The sequence below is a fragment of the Ranitomeya imitator genome, chromosome 2 (assembly GCF_032444005.1).
Source record: "Ranitomeya imitator isolate aRanImi1 chromosome 2, aRanImi1.pri, whole genome shotgun sequence".
Taxonomy (NCBI): Eukaryota; Metazoa; Chordata; class Amphibia; order Anura; family Dendrobatidae; genus Ranitomeya; species Ranitomeya imitator.
Window position 1 is genome coordinate 49,380,051 of NC_091283.1, and position 17,080 is coordinate 49,397,130.

Below are 17,080 nucleotides of genomic sequence, written 5' to 3' on the forward strand. Positions count from 1 at the left end.
GCTCTGGGCATTCACACAATGTTGGTAGTGCCGGCACACATCCGAACACCCCCTCATCCCAGTTTGCGGCCTGCAGCAATGCTCCACTCTTGCCTCCCCCAGCAGCGACCCTGGGACCCCGCTCCACCACCCCCGGTAAGCAATGACGCATGGATTATAAGAAGCACCACCATTTTATTTAAAAAAATTGTTTTTTTTTCAATTTTTCTCCTCAAAACTTGGGGTGCGGCTTATAATCCGCAAAGTACGGTAGTTTGAAGAATCAAATTATGCTGAAAGAGTCCCTTTTTTTGCCCTCTCTTGCTTTTGTCCCCATTGATTACTAGTGTTCTTATTTGTCCATTTAAGGTCTGTTTTGCTTTGGACTAAATATCAAGCCATCGGCTTCAATGGTACTGTAACTAAAGATGGCACGAATCAATTTGCGGGACCCAGTCCAGTGGCCATGTCAGTAATATGTGGTTGATGGAGGGATGCCTCGTGAACAACCTCCTGTTTTCTGGCATCCAGAGTTCTTTGTCACATGTGTGTCACACTGATGGCATTGGCCAAGCTGACTAATAGTGGAGCCGGGGATGTGGTTTGCACGGCTAAAGGTAACCGATTGACCTGATCTAAGTGTACATCATGGAGCTTTAAATGGGTGATCCCATAATTGAAAATTAACCCTTATCCATAAGACAGGTGATAATTTATTGATTGCTGAGACACCCAGCAATTTTAAATCTTGAGAACTTTAAATCTTGAGGACAAGACTCTGTCTTGTAAGAAGCAGTGGTGCTTATGCTTGATCATCACTCCATTCAATTTCTACTTGACTGCCACAGAAAACGGACAGCACGAAGCTATATCTGGCAGTCCAGAGCCCAAGAATGGAGAGGAGGTCGAGGATATTTCATCTTTCACGATGTGAATGTTCTGAGCCCGGTTTTTAAGATACCGAGCCTCGAGTTGTTTCAGCAGATGGACCACCAGTGATAAGGAAGGTAACCCCTATATTTGGAGAGGTAATAATGTTTGTCTCTCTCAATGCAAAATTGCGACAAGGTGTTATACAAAATTACACTGACTGGTTAGAAAGTTTAAAGACAGAACATGGCTCATAGTCTTAGCAATCTTCTTCCTTGGAATATTCTATGCAATTGTACTCTACAATACCTCAGATACAACCAAATCTCCCCTGAAATAAGATTCTTTGCTAAATAATATTTTTATATTCCACTGTAGTTGAGTGAGAAGTATGGACCTGTGTATACCATCTACCTCGCCAGCCAACGTGCCGTCATACTAGTCGGCTATGATGCTGTAAAGGAGGCGTTGGTTGACCACAGTGATGTGTTCAGTGATAGAGCTGAAGTCAAAGTCATGGATCTGTTTTTTAAGGATTATGGTAAGATACCCTTACATACATATGTGAGACATTTTTACGTAGAATGTAATTTTATTTTAGTTTTTTGTACCAAAATATGATTTTAGCAGACCTTTGTCCTAGGTCACCAAGCACCCAGGGCTCGTCCCTCCAATGTCACCAACTAGCCACATCCTTGTCCAGAGTCTTAAAAGAAACAGTTAAACCCCCACTGCTGGAATTTGTCCCTATTAGTGATGAGCGAATATACTCGTTACTCGAGATTTCCCGAGCACGCTTGTGTCCTACAAGTATTTTTTAGTACTCGGTGACTTATTTTTTCTTGCCGCAGCTGAATGATTTACATCTGTTAGCCAGCATAAGTACATGTGGGGATTCCCTAGCTAACCAGGCAACCCCCACATGTACTTATGCTGGCTAACAGATGCAAATCATTCAGCTGCGGCAAGAAAAACTAAATCTCCGAGTACTAAAAAATACTTGGAGGACCCCCGAGCATGCTCGAGAAAATTCGCTCATCACTAGTCCCTATTAAATTTCTGCAAACCGTTCATATTTTTTTAATAAAAAAAGTAAATAAGAGTTTGTAAAGGATTTTACATGTTACATTTGATCAGCAGGCCCATAAGCTCAACCCTGAAAGCTGATAACAATGGAAGAACCCATGAAAAGATATTAGAAAATATTATAAGGGTATGTTCACACATTCCTGATTTCCATCCTTTTTTTTTCAGGACTGTTTTTTAAAAAACTGCAGCTCTTGGCAGAAAACACAGGTCCTTTTTTTGGTCCTTTTTTGGTCCTTTTTTGATGCGTTTTTTGATGCAGTTTTCTAGCCAGAGTCTGTGTGTTTTCTAGGAATTTTTTTAGGGTTAAAATGGCTGAAAATACCCTAACCCTACCCCTAACCCTACCCCTAACCCTACCCCTACCCCTAACCCTACCCCTAACCCTACCCCTAACCCTACCCCTAACCCTAACCCTAACCCTACCCCTAACCCTACCCCTAACCCTAACCCTAACCCTACCACTAACCCTAACCCTATTCTAACCTTAGTGGAAAAAAAAAAAATCTTTATTTTTTTATTGTCCCTACCTATGGGGGTGACAAAGGGGGGGGGTCATTTACTATTTTTTTTATTTTGATCACTGAGATAGGTTATATCTCAGTGATCAAAATGCACTTTGTAACGAATCTGCCGGCCGGCATTTTGCAAGATGGCGGCGCCCAGGGAGAAGACGGCCGGACGGACAACGGGACCGGGTAAGTATAAGGGGGGAGATGGGGGGAGATGGGGGCATAGGGGGGGCGTCGGAGCACGGGGGGGTGGCATCGGAGCATGGGGGGGTGGGATTGGGGCACGGGGGGGCAGCCACACTGCAGCGGTTCTGCACCACAAACCGCAGTAAAACCCGCAGATATTTTTTTTCATCTGCGGGTTTTACTGCGGCTTTCACCTCACAATGGAGGTCTATGGGTGCAGAACCGCTGCAGTTTTACAAAAAGAAGTGACATGGTACTTCTTTTTTACCGCAGCTAATCAGTGCGGTTTTTTTTTTTCAATTCAGGACCATGTGCACAGTGGGTCCTGTTTTCCATAGGGTACAGTGTACTGTACCCTGCATGGAAAACAGCCGCGGAACCGCAGCGGCAAAACCGCTGCGTTTCCGCGGTAAAAAACGCACTGTGTGAACATGGCCTTAAAAACCTAATTACAGAGAACCCATTATGGCAATATGTGGATCTGAGTTTGGTTACTTCTACTGCAGTGTGTGCCCCAGGAATTGACTGTGACTATGAACCACGGTGATATAGATAGCTTTTTACGATAGCTTTTAACTATTCTATGAATTTTAGGGGTCCTTATGAGCAACGGAGAAAGATGGAAGACTCTTCGTCGATTTTCTCTTATGACTTTGAGAAATTTTGGAATGGGAAAAAGGAGCATCGAAGAGAGAATCCAAGAAGAGGCCCGATGTCTGACGGAAAGATTTTTGAAAAATAAAGGTCAGTGATGATGATGAGAAATAATGCAATCTGGTATGCTTGGAGTTGTCGTCTTCCAACTGCTGGAGATGCACAAATTTGGTTAGGGCCCACATAAACAGGTCAACCATGTTTTTATACGTTCACTGATTGGTGGTCATTTAAAGGCCTTTTTCAAACAGGCCAATGGCACTTTCATGCCCACAGATCGATCGGTAATATAATTTTTCTGTGCCCATAAGACACGGTGTTCTCAGCATCACATGTCCATTTCACACAGGAAAATGTCCTACTGTGAATGATAATTTTAAAGCTTGATTAAAAATCATTTCACCTGACGAATGATCGTTTTGTTCATTTCTCGGGTAATTGCTGGGCTGTTTATATAGGCTGATACTTGAGAAACAAGTGTAACTAACTGTGTTATCAGGATGTCTAAATGGGCCCTAAGAGTAAGTCTAGGACATGACGTGAGTAAAGTTTTGCAAGTGGGAGACTATTTCTATAGGGAAAGTTTTAGTAAACAAAGCATCCATTAACTACAGGCTCTACATCCCTAGTAATCAGGCTCCGTCCTGTAAAACCTGTTGGATAACTAGATGGACAGATCAAAGGTTTACATTGCTAGACTACAATTTGCTCTTTTGTCATTGCTATAGAAAAGCATATATACATTGGTAATCGTGTAGGAGAAAACACATTTTTTTCTGAAATCTTATCCGCTAAAAGCATAAACTGGTTGCTTTGTATAATTGATTGTTCTATATGTACAAGCCGAGGTCATATGTTGTATGGGCCTTAAACCTCCTGACTTGGTGCTGCTTATGCGAGTGTGACGCCCCAGGGTCCTGGTTGTTACAATGGCATTGCTTTCCTCACGGAGAGAGTGATGTCATGCTTGGAAATGATGGAAGATTCCTTTTAACAGGTAATTAGCACAAAAACACCAGTTTGACTCCAAGCCAGAAGGGGGAGCTCTACACCTGACTTCAGGGGAGCTGCTCTCTCTAGTTGGGAGAAGTTAGTTGCTAGGCAGTTAGGAAGAGTTAGACAGTGGGTGCCGGATAGCAGACTGGAGCAGTCTGAGGCAGAAGGACGGGTGAGGGGCCATACAGCCTAAAGTGCTGTAGCCCCTGGATAGCGAGATACAGAAGGAAGAACAGTCTTTAGCTAATGTGCCAGAGAGCGAAGCACAGGAGAGTGACAAGGGAGAATAGTTGCTACTGGGCTACCTCCCTGATAGAGCACAGATATTGGTAACCGGAAGACTGAGGTTGTGTCATACTCTAGGAGTCACAGCAGAAATTGGCAGGACAGCTGTCTAGCATACCCTGTCCACCCTAATGCCCAGAAGACACAGTGATATATAGAGCCCAGGTCATGATAAAGACCCTGTAAAAAGGCTCGAGTCACCTGTCATACGGGTTTGTGTCCCACAGAGATAACTGAGAGGACCTTGCTAAGAAGCCATAGACAGTAAGGGACTTAATCTTAATCTTAATCTTTTATTTTTATATAGCGCTAACATATTCCGAAGCGCTTTACAGTTTTGCACACACATTATCATCACTGTCCCCAATGGGGCTCACAATCTAGAATCCCTATCAGTATGTCTTTGGAGTGTGGGAGGAAACCAGAGTGCCCGGAGGAAACCCACGCAAACACGGAGAGAACATACAAACTCTTTGCAGATGTTGTCCTGGGTGGGATTAGAACCCAGGACCCCAGCGCTGCAAGGCTGCAGTGCTAACCACTGCGCCACCGTGCTGCCCTATAGCACACTACAACAACACAGCGCTAGAAGGAAGGCTTTTAACTCCGCCTGGTAAAGCTGGACTCTGAACTCGCTTCCAAGCCGGCCGGACCCTGCCTGTACCTATGATCTGGTGCCCTGGACTGTGGCTTCCTGCTGCCATCAGTAAACCAGGTAAAAAGACTGCACAACTGCGTCCTTTGTTTTTTACTGCACCACTCACCATCTTCCATCTATTCACCGAGAGCCCTGGGGACCTACTTCACATGTGGGAAGTTATACCATCTGGCTGCCATAACATCACCCCAGAGGACCCCTTTAAGCAGCGTTGGTCATCCCTGACTGAATACCACAGGTGGCATCACAAATTTTCTTTATTTCAAAAACTCCTTTAAAAAGACTTTCCTTATAACATGGGCGCCCAGGGCAATGCACCGGGTCGCTGCTGCCATGACACATCCCTTTAACCCCTTCCCAACCTGTGACACAGCGTATGCGTCATGAAAGTCAGTGCCAAACCGACCTGTGACGCATATGCTGTGTCACAGAATGATCGCGTTCCTGCAGAAAGATTTTTTATTTTCATGGCTCTGCATTATAAACTAATGTGAAGCACTTGGGGGTAAATAGTGCTCACCAAACATCTTGATTAGTTCCTTGGGAGGTCTAGTTTCCAAAATGGGGTCAGTTGTGGGGGAGCTCCAATGTTTAGGCACACAGGGGCTCTCCAAACGCGACATGGTGTCCACTAACGATTGCAGCTAATTTTTCATTTAAAAAGTCAAATGGCACTCCTTCCCTTCCGAGCCTTGCCGTGCACCCAAACAGTGGTTTACCCCCACATGTGAGGTATCGGTGTACTCAGGAGAAATTGCCCAACAAAGTTTAGGATTCATTTTATCCTGTTGCCCATGTGAAAATGAAAAAATTACTTTTTCATTTTAAGGATCAATTTGTGAAGTTCCTGGGGGTTCAAAGTGCTCACTATGCATGTAGATAAGTTCCTTGGGGGGTCTAGTTTCCAAAATGGGGTCACTTGTGGGGGAGCTCCAGTCTTTAGGCACACAGGGGCTCTCCAAAGGCGACATGGTGTCCGCTAAAGATTGGAGCCAATTTTTCATTCAAAAAATCAAATAGCGCTCCTTCCCTTCCGAACCCTGCCGTGCGCCCAAACAGTTGTTCCCCCCACATATGGGGTATCAGCGTACTCAGGAAAAATTGGACAACAACTTTTGTGGTCCACTTTCTCCCTTTACCCTTGGGGAAAATAAAAAAAATTGTTGCTAAAATATCATTTTTGTGACTAAAAAGTAAAATGTTCATTTTTTCCTTCCATGTTGCTTCCGTTGCTGTGAAACACCTGAAGGGTTAATAAACTTCTTGAATGCGGTTTTGAGCACCTTGAGGGGTGCAGTTTTTAGAATGGTGTCACTTTTGGGGATTTTCAGCCATACAGACCCCTCAAACTGACTTCAAATGTGAGGTGGTCCTTAAAAAAAATGGTTTTGTAAATGTTGTTGTAAAAATGAGAAATCGCTGGTCAAATTTTAACCCTTATAACTTCCTAGCAAAAGAAAAAATTTGTTTCCAAAATTGTACTGATGTAAAGTAGACATGTGGGAAATGTAATTTATTAACTATATAGTGTCACATAACTCTCTGGTTTAACAGAATAAAAATTAAAATTTTCAAAATTGCGAAATTTTCTAAATTTTCGCTAAATTTCCGATTTTTTTTTAACAAATAAGAGCAAAAATTATCGACCTAAATTTACTACTAACATGAAGCCCACTATGTCATGAAAAAGAAATCTCAGAATCGCTAGGATCCGTTGAAGCGTTCCTGAGTTATTACCTCACAAAGGGACACTGGTCAGAATTGCAAAAAATGGCCAGGTCATTAAGGGCAAAATAGGCTGGGTCATGAACGGGTAAAGTACTGGACCCGGTACCGAGTACCCCACAGCCCCGGCGTGCGACTCATACTTGTATTATTTCCACAATGCACAAACATAGGATATTGCTGTGTGTGTTTTTTAGTAGGATAGGAGAAAAACGCACAACCCAGTGAAAACCTGAGGTTGAGTCTTTATGCAGACTTCTTCTGTTCCCATTTCAACTTAGGACTTCAATGTACTCATCCTGAGTCACCTTGCCGTTTCATGGCAGGGTTTCCACAAGGGTTGATACTACTTTCCTACAGCAGTGGATTAAGGGCTGTAGCCCAGGAAAAATATGGCCTATGTGAGTTTGGAATAGAAGGAACCAATAAGAAATGTAATTGCAAAGGGGTGGCTTTCCTAGAGACTGCTTCACTGTAAACAAATCTTTAATCCTCCATGAATGGAATCTACTAGATTACAGATTCAAATGTTCTGGAACATTGGACTTTTAAAGAAAAATCATTTAGGATAGGTGAACAATGACCCTAGAGGGCCCCATTGAAAAATTGTGTACATTGTGTACATCTATGTTTGGCTTGATAAATGCCCTATGTGGCTGAAACGTTGCATGTCAGTGTTCCTTTTTGTGTGTGTGTACACTGGTTTCAATAAAACTTTTTGAAGGAGATTACCCAGTGCCTTGGTTTCTGGATTATTTGCAGCTTCAATTGATAAGTCTCAGCTGTAATACTTCATTACAGCCCATAAATAGTTGTCAAGGTGTTTTTTGTGAAAACCCAGTCTTAGAATAATTTTTCTCTATGTCGACATGACCAATTTGTGGGGCTTTATGTAGAAGATTTTGTGCTGCAAAAGGCAGACTTGGAGGTCAGACTACTGACACAATAGATTCTACCCTACCTACTGTATTCTCACCCATCCCTTGTAGATTGTGAGCCCTCGCGGGCAGGGTCCTCTCTCCTCCTATACCAGTTGTGACTTGTATTGTTCAAGATTATTGTACTTGTTTATTATGTATACCCCTCCTCACATGTAAAGCGCCATGGAATAAATGGCGCTATAATAATAAATAATAATAATAATAATAATAATAATAATAATAATAATTGTAATATCAATGATTGTAGATAATTATTCATCCATTATTATAAAAAAATGAAAGCACAGTATTAAAATCTTGGCTTTCTATAGTCACTGACTAGTTCTTTGTTGTTAACTACAGAGGCTCCATTCGATCCGACATATCTATTGCGGCTCTCTGTTTCGAACGTCATTTGCTCTGTCGTGTTTGGTGAAAGATTTGACTATGAGGATGAAAAGTTTATGTCTCTCCTCTCTCATATTCGAGATTTTGTCAGAGTGTTCAAAACATTTTGGGGACAGGTAAGTGATACTACAAGCTTTGCTGGGTAAAATACATTAAGGTCTGGTATGTTGTGATCACTTACACCATTGTTCTTCTTCCAAGCTAATTATATGTATGATTTGTACAAAAATTATTAATTGGCCCAAACACATGTCTTATATTATTTTTAAGATTAGCACATAACCACTCTTTCAGCCAGGAGAGGGGTATTCATTATTACATCAGGTTTTGCCAACCAAGACTGGAAAACCATTGTTTGTTTCGGCTTCTACTTCTTTTCCATAACTCTTGGGCCCAATTTGGGTGCCATTTACAGTTGGACATCAGACGGTCATTGTAAGATAGTACAACTGTTCCACCTGTTGATCGAAAGTTACTGGAGGCTTTTGCTGATATCACGTGCCTCTACAGGTGTCTAGGAGGCTACTTCCTGCCATGGCCTCACTTGCTTACATGCCCTGTGTGGCTTTGCATTAGTCAGTTAGCTGAAAACTTCTCCTTCTTCTGGCTTCTTCTGGCCACCAATACCCACTACTGTAAACATGCAGCACACACGTTACACAATGCTCTTAAAAGGAATACGGTACCAGGGCACAGAGAGTGCAACGCAAATCTAGCTCAAGTATTTATTAAATGGTTAATGTCTCTTTAACCAGCAGCTGTAAATGTAACTTGCATTAGTTGCAACAGCAGCATTACAGTTGTAAATTCAGCTGTATTTAATGCTGCAGCAGTGCCATATCGTGCCTCCTACACCAAGGGGTGTTGGAGAGGGAAGATAGGTTGCACACACAGCGTAACACTACAGTGCGGCAGTGCAGGCACCACTAGATGGCTAGAGTGGTCAGACAAGCTGGGTCAGAAACGGACGGGAGATGCAGTATCAGGGGAATCAGCAATATACGTGGTCAGATACAAGCCAAAGAAGTCAGAGACAGTTGGGAGCAGAGATGCCAGAGACGTGAGACAGAAAAACAGGTCAGAGGACAGGCTGGGTCAGATACTAAGGTTACAGCAGGGCGAGCACAAAGCAAGACGAGCAGGGAAGCAGGAATGGGAAGGCAGGGGAACTGAGTAAACGGGCAGATGACAAATCAGGGTGTAACTTGGTCAGTCGCTCAAGCCGGGGGCAGGAACTATATCGAACGTGGACTGAAATAGCAAAACAGATCCCAAAACAATGCAAAGCTTAACCCCTGCATGACCAGACCAGTGAGAGAATAACAAGGAACAAACCCTGGACTGGATCATGACTATGCAGTTGGGCGTCCATCCTGCCTCGTCATCTTGCAGGGAGAATAAAAGATTCCAATTTGTTGATTGGTGGGTGTCCCACCATTGGGACCAGAACCAATCAAAAACTTATCTTGTGGATAGGTGATAATTTCTTTTCACAAGACAACCCATTAATTCTCTCTGTTTATGGATGAAGGGGGCAGACTCAATACTACTTGATCTTAACATGCAATGACTCTCTTGTAACATGACCATTGGTCTTTGCCCACCAGTCCACTCAATCATAACTTGGATTAGCAGTCTACCAACGAGCCCCAGAGCAGCCACTCTCTCACCAACCTCTGGTCACTGAAACTCTGGGCCAGGACCTCCAGAGCTCACATCAATACAGCAATGACTCCCACGATCTCTGTCTTTACCCACTCACCAGCAACTGAATGGCAACTGAAGTCATACCTTACTGTGCACCACCCAAGTTTTTCATTTTTGGCTTCAACACATCTCATGGTATTTCTGCCTGGCCTTTATTGTGCAGTGACACTTGTGCGCTTCACTTTTTTCTGCCTTTGCTTGCAGCCCACAGATATTTTTTATGGTGGCTGAACTTAGGCCTACTTACCAAGTGTCCACTCAGCAGGCCACCTGGGAACTATAAATGGTCACTTCTCACTCCAGCGCAGTACTCTTTCAAGGTTGTCTCCCCAAACTGACATTCAGCACCTCCTTGTACTACAAATTGATAGCTGGAAAAACTGCTATGGCTGGTGCCATTGTGACAGATAGCAGATCATCAACCATTTACAACCCATGAGCCACAGGTCCACAATGAAAAACATAGGAGCTATATGGGACGGGGATAAGTCTAACCAATTAATTTATAGGAGAAAATACATTTTAAAATAAGTGGCACCCTTACGTTAAATAAATGGTCCTAACAAAGACTGAGCCATCTCTCTTCAATAACCTTCTACGGTACATATGCCTTTGCCATTTACTCAGTTGAATGGATATCAAGTTGATGCAAAATTTCAAACTGGAAAAATAGTTTAAATATTCTAATTCCTGTACCAGTTTGGCAAAAATAGGGGTGAAAAATGTTTGATTAAATGTTTGTAGCCACGAAAAAACGAGGAGTTAAAAATATACAATAGATGGGCATCTGCGTTATATTTAAGATGTGTGGCAGAAAGTTAAAATTTACACTAGATTTTTACAAATTTTTAAATTTACCTGTTTTAAATATTTTATATTGAAATCTTACATTTATTTTAGCTTCTAAACCTTTTCCCAAACTTCATGGCCCGTGTCCCAGGTCCTCACCAGAGCATCTTCAAAAGTTTTGAAAAGTTAAAAGAATTTGTGATGGGTATGGCAAGAGCTCACCAAGATACTCTTGATGAGAATTGTCCCCGGGACTTTTTAGATTGCTTTCTCATAAAGATGATAGAGGTACGTTTGTGAACAATAATTTAGACTGATTTTATAGTCATGTAACTAAAATTTTAATTTGTTTGTCTATCTATACTCCAGGCACTGTGAAATTAGTTTTTTTTGTAACATACTTGATTGCATTACTATATGTGACTATTTGATTGCAGTGTGATCTTTGCTGAACAGCGGTTAAAAGGAGCATCTAAAGTAACATAAATTGGACATTGAAACAACACTGTAGCTATTTTAAACAGATTGTTTAACTGCTGCTCAGCAAAGATCACACTATCAAATTTTTGGTATATAATGTATTTGTATTGTATAATATCAAATATAAACATTTATGATATACTTGATTTCCATACTTTACATTCTTCTCTCTCAAATTATAGTCTGCAGTGATGTTTCGATGCCCAGCTTATGTCACTTTATAAGCTCCTTTTAACTGCTCTTCAGCAAAGGTCAGACTACAGTCAAACAAAATTAGGTAATTAAGCATATTACAAAAAAAACATAATTTCACTGCCTAAGAATAATTAAAATAAAAAAAGTTTACTCTGTAACTAAACATTTTTTGTGGCTGTCATTATTGTATTTGCTTCAGTGTTATAAATTACACCAAGGTGCAGCGTAGGTGATGTATAGATATCAGTTAAAGCTGGGCCCAAGTACCTAAGGGGACTCCAAGACATTATTGCCATATAAGAAGGTGCCAGTGTTGTAAAGAGCACATGGAAAGTGTGAACTTCAGCATATTTTTTCCATCCAGGCTCAGGTTTTTTAGGTTTTGTCTCTGCTTAGCTTGACCCTACTGATGGGTGTAGATATTTTTCATGATAAATTTATTAAGAAGTGTAGTGTCTTTTCAGGAGAAAAAGAATCCAAACACTGAATTTCACGAGGATAATCTACTGGGGACTATAATTGACTTATTCTTTGCTGGAACAGAGACTACAAGTTTAACAGTTAGATATGGCTTTCTTGTGCTGATGAAATATCCAGAAATACAAGGTAATGCAGAGTACAGATTTATTAATCAACCGTGGAAATAATAATTGCTTTATTTCTTTAGCGTCAACATATTCTGCAGCACTTTACATGTTAGAGGGGACTAGCACAGCAATAAAAGACGTTACAGAATAACAATAATCACATAAATCCACAGATATCAAGAGCAGTGAAAAACTGTGGGTATTGGGGATTAATCGAATTGTCCTAGGTAGTGCATTCCAAAGAATTGGTGCAGCACGTGAGAAGTCTTGGAGTGGACGGTTCGGATTATTTAGGATGTTAATCTTAGGTCATTAGCAGAATGGAGGGCATGGGTAGGATGATAGACTGAGATGATGGAGATGTAATGTGGTGCTGCAGCATGAAGCACTTTGTGGGTGAGAGAGATACATTTATATTGAGTTCAGTAGCAGATGGGTAACCAGTGCAACAACTGGAACAGGGTAAGACTTAGCGGAGTGGAAGGGGTGTGAAATGTATGGCATTGTAGAGGGAACATCACGTTATACAACCAGTATAGAGCCACTATACAGCCAGAAATAGCACTGCTGGTCGAATACTACATGTGGCCACTAGAGTTGAGCGACCTTGACCTTTTTAGAGTCGAGCCGGGTTTTGCGAAACCCGACTATGTCCAAAGTCGGGTCGAGTGAAATCGGCCGATTATGACGTAAAGTCGGGATCGACCGAAACACGAAACCCAATGCAAGTCAATGGGGCAGCATAGTCGGCAGTGAGTGGGGGCCAGGAAAACACCTAGAGTGCCCATTTTAATGTCAAAACCATCCATTCTTCTTAATGAAGCTTGTCAAGTGTAATTTACCTTATAATAATTGGAAGGCATTTGAAATTGGGGGTCATTTGGCTAAAGTTGTGGGGGGTAGGGCTGGTTCAAGTAATTAGTGGGCCCAGGAAATCTGGACCACGTCACGGCAGTGGAGCAGGGAGAGGTAAGTATTTCAACTTTGCAAGTGCTGTGAACCTGAGCAAGCAGGGGGGGCCCACTCGTTGGCATTGGCACTGGCACAGGGCCCCTCAAAGTACAGCGGTGTGTTTGCACGGCGGGGGCGCCTCCCACCGGCAGCAACACTTTTGCGTACTATGAGAGGCCCTGTGCCAGTGACGTCGCCAACTAGTATTCCTCCCCCCACCTGATGAAGGAACCTGCACTTTCATCTGCACCTTCCTCTTTGTCCCCGTGTAAGGTGGTATGGTATGCGGGAAGAGCAACCTGACTTTCAGCAGGGTCACAATGTTGTTGTGTAGCGTGCACGGGGAATGTTGCGTTATGGGTCAATGTACCAGCAGACTCATCTATCACTGGCTGGGCAATGGGCACGATGAAGTGGAAACACAGATATAGGCCCAAAGAAGAAAGTGGGCTAAATGCAGTTCAAAATTGGTAACACAGGAATAACCAGGGGGCATTGCAGTGGAGGACAACTGGAATGAGAGGCTGACACAGAGAGTAGGGCCAAATCAGTAAGTAGTCGAAATGCAGTTCAAAATTGGCAACCGTAGTAAACAGGCGGCACAGCTTTGTTCAGTGGAGGAGAACAGCAAGGAGTGGCAGACACCGATAGTAGACCCCAACCCAACTAGTAGGCCAAATGCAGTCTAACATTAACAACTACTTAACGAGAGGCTGAAAATGGTATTTCAGGACAGGAAACCAGGAGAACAGCAAGGAGTGGCAGACACCGATAGTAGGCCCCAAACCAACTAGTACGCCAAATGCAGTTGTTCCATTTAACCACAATTTAATGAGAGCCTGAAGATAGAAGCTCAGGAAAGGCAACCTGGGGAACACCTTGGAGTGTAACACACCATCTCTCTCCACCCCATACCCATTTTGTAGGCCTAATGCTGTGTACTTTTCTACAACTACTAAACGAGAGTCGGAAGACCGAAGCAATGGCAAGGAAACCTGGGGAACACCTTGGAGTGTAACACACCATCTCTCTCCACCCCATACCCAATTTGTAGGCCTAATGCAGCCTACTTTCCGACACCTACTAAACGAGAGCATGAAGATCGAAGCTCAGGAAAGGCAACCTGGGGAACACCTTGGAGTGTAACACACCATCTCTCTCCACCCCATACCCATTTTTTAGGCCTAATGCAGTGTACTTTTCTACAACTACTAAACGAGAGTCGGAAGACCGAAGCAATGGCAAGGAAACCTGGGGAACACCTTGGAGTGTAACACACCATCTCTCTCCACCCCATACCCAATTTGTAGGCCTAATGCAGCCTACTTTCCGACACCTACTAAACGAGAGCATGAAGATCGAAGCTCAGGAAAGGCAACCTGGGGAACACCTTGGAGTGTAACACACCATCTCTCTCCACCCCATACCCATTTTGTAGGCCTAATGCTGTGTACTTTTCCACCAACTACTAAACGAGAGCCGGAAGATCGAAGCTCATGAAAGGCAACCCGGGGAACACCTTGGAGTGTAACACAACCTCTCTCTACACCACGAAAGGGCTGATTCTTAGGAAGGAAGGCTGTTGTAAATAAGCATTGCGCGTCCGAGGGTGATTATATTCTTATTCGGTATCTACTCACCCTCGGACGCGCCATGCTTCTTGATTTGTAATTAATGTTTATTTGCAATGTGCTTTTGACTTACTCAATTATTTTTTTAATTATTGATTTTATTAAATTAATAGTTTAACATCTTATTGGAAATAATTTAAAGGAGACGCGACAGGACAACACTCGGTGGATGCCATATCTGTGTTAACAACTCCAAAAAACTTTCAGTTAACTTCTTGCAGGAGAAAGAAATTGTAGCTGTTGGACCTTTGTAGTACAGTTCCAGATATTTGTTGTGTGTTTGTTTTGATTGTTAAAATGTCTGCATTTGAGATCTCAACACGATCTTATTTTTTATAATCAAATTATTTTTTTTTATATTTAATGATGTTGGTTCAAGGGGTACACGGGCCGCAGTAGACAGGTCAGTGGAGGCCTAGTGGAAGGAGGGACCGCAGATGCGCCACTGTTTCACCCATACACAATTAGTAGGCCTAATGCAGCGTAGTTTCCAACAGCTACTAAACGAGAGCCGGAAGATCGAAGCTCAGGAAAGGCAACCTGGGGAACACCTTGGAGTGTAACACAACCTCTCTCTACACCACGGAAGGGCTGATTCTTAGGAAGGAAGGCTGTTGTAAATAAGCATTGCGCGTCCGAGGGTGATTATATTCTTATTCGGTATCTACTCACCCTCGGACGCGCCATGCTTCTTGATTTGTAATTAATGTTTATTTGCAATGTGCTTTTGACTTACTCAATTATTTTTTTAATTATTGATTTTATTAAATTAATAGTTTAACATCTTATTGGAAATAATTTAAAGGAGACGCGACAGGACAACACTCGGTGGATGCCATATCTGTGTTAACAACTCCAAAAAACTTTCAGTTAACTTCTTGCAGGAGAAAGAAATTGTAGCTGTTGGACCTTTGTAGTACAGTTCCAGATATTTGTTGTGTGTTTGTTTTGATTGTTAAAATGTCTGCATTTGAGATCTCAACACGATCTTATTTTTTATAATCAAATTATTTTTTTTTATATTTAATGATGTTGGTTCAAGGGGTACACGGGCAGCAATAGACAGGTCAGTGGAGGCCTAGTGGAAGGAGTGACGGCAGACAGGCATCAAAGGCCTAACATTGGGCTGGCTGTAGGCAAGTTAAAATTGGTTCCAGGGGAACACGGCCATCAGTGGCCTGGTCAGTGTAGTTGTAGTTGAAAGAACGGGACGCAGACAGGCTTCGAAGGCCTAACATAACAAACTTGGGCTGGCTGTAGGCACTTTTAAATTTGTTCCAGGGGTACATGGGCAGCAGTGTATGGTCAGTGGAAGTCTAGTGGAAGGAGTGACCGCAGACAGGCTTCCAAGGCCTAACATAACAAACTTGGGCTGGCTGTAGGCACTTTTAAATTGGTTCCAGGGGTACACGGGCAGCAGTGGTCTGGTCAGTGGAAGTCTAGTGGAAGGAGTGACCGCAGACAGGCTTCCAAGGCCTAACATAACAAACTTGGGCTGGCTGTAGGCACTTTTAAATTGGTTCCAGGGGTACACGGGCAGCAGTGGTCTGGTCTGTGGAAGTCTAGTGGAAGGAGTGACCGCAGACAGGCTTCGAAGGCCTAACATAACAAACTTGGGCTGGCTGTAGGCACTTTTAAATTGGTTCCAGGGGTACACGGGCAGCAGTGGTCTGGTCAGTGGAAGTCTAGTGGAAGGAGTGACCGCAGACAGGCTTCCAAGGCCTAACATAACAAACTTGGGCTGGCTGTAGGCACTTTTAAATTGGTTCCAGGGGTACACGGGCAGCAGTGGTCTGGTCAGTGGAAGTCTAGTGGAAGGAGTGACCGCAGACAGGCTTCCAAGGCCTAACATAACAAACTTGGGCTGGCTGTAGGCACTTTTAAATTGGTTCCAGGGGTACACGGGCAGCAGTGGTCTGGTCAGTGGAAGTCTAGTGGAAGGAGTGACCGCAGACAGGCTTCCAAGGCCTAACATAACAAACTTGGGCTGGCTGTAGGCACTTTTAAATTGGTTCCAGGGGTACACGGGCAGCAGTGGTCTGGTCTGTGGAAGTCTAGTGGAAGGAGTGACCGCAGACAGGCTTCGAAGGCCTAACATAACAAACTTGGGCTGGCTGTAGGCACTTTTAAATTGGTTCCAGGGGTACACGGGCAGCAGTGGTCTGGTCAGTGGAAGTCTAGTGGAAGGAGTGACCGCAGACAGGCTTCGAAGGCCTAACATAACAAACTTGGGCTGGCTGTAGGCACTTTTAAATTGGTTCCAGGGGTACACGGGCAGCAGTGGTCTGGTCAGTGGAAGTCTAGTGGAAGGAGTGACCGCAGACAGGCTTCCAAGGCCTAACATAACAAACTTGGGCTGGCTGTAGGCACTTTTAAATTGGTTCCAGGGGTACACGGGCAGCAGTGGTCTGGTCAGTGGAAGTCTAGTGGAAGGAGTGACCGCAGACAGGCTTCCAAGGCC

The 17,080-nt window shown here is 43.2% G+C and overlaps 1 protein-coding gene across 3 annotated transcripts in view; it reads left to right on the plus strand.

Moving 5' to 3' along the window:
• LOC138661772 (cytochrome P450 2G1-like) overlaps positions 1-17,080 on the plus strand; it is a 33,003-nt gene that overhangs the window by 3,709 nt on the left and 12,214 nt on the right. The window contains exons 1-6 of one of the 3 annotated variants that reach the window (XM_069746676.1): positions 382-596; positions 1,228-1,390; positions 3,228-3,377; positions 8,235-8,395; positions 10,887-11,063; positions 11,915-12,056. In XM_069746676.1, coding sequence (XP_069602777.1) covers positions 576-596; positions 1,228-1,390; positions 3,228-3,377; positions 8,235-8,395; positions 10,887-11,063; positions 11,915-12,056 — 814 coding nt within the window. In that variant the 5' untranslated portion in view covers positions 382-575. Of the gene's footprint in view, positions 1-381; positions 597-1,227; positions 1,391-3,227; positions 3,378-8,234; positions 8,396-10,886; positions 11,064-11,914; positions 12,057-17,080 lie in introns of those variants that run through there. The other 2 variants (XM_069746675.1, XM_069746677.1) reach the window with 2 other exon arrangements.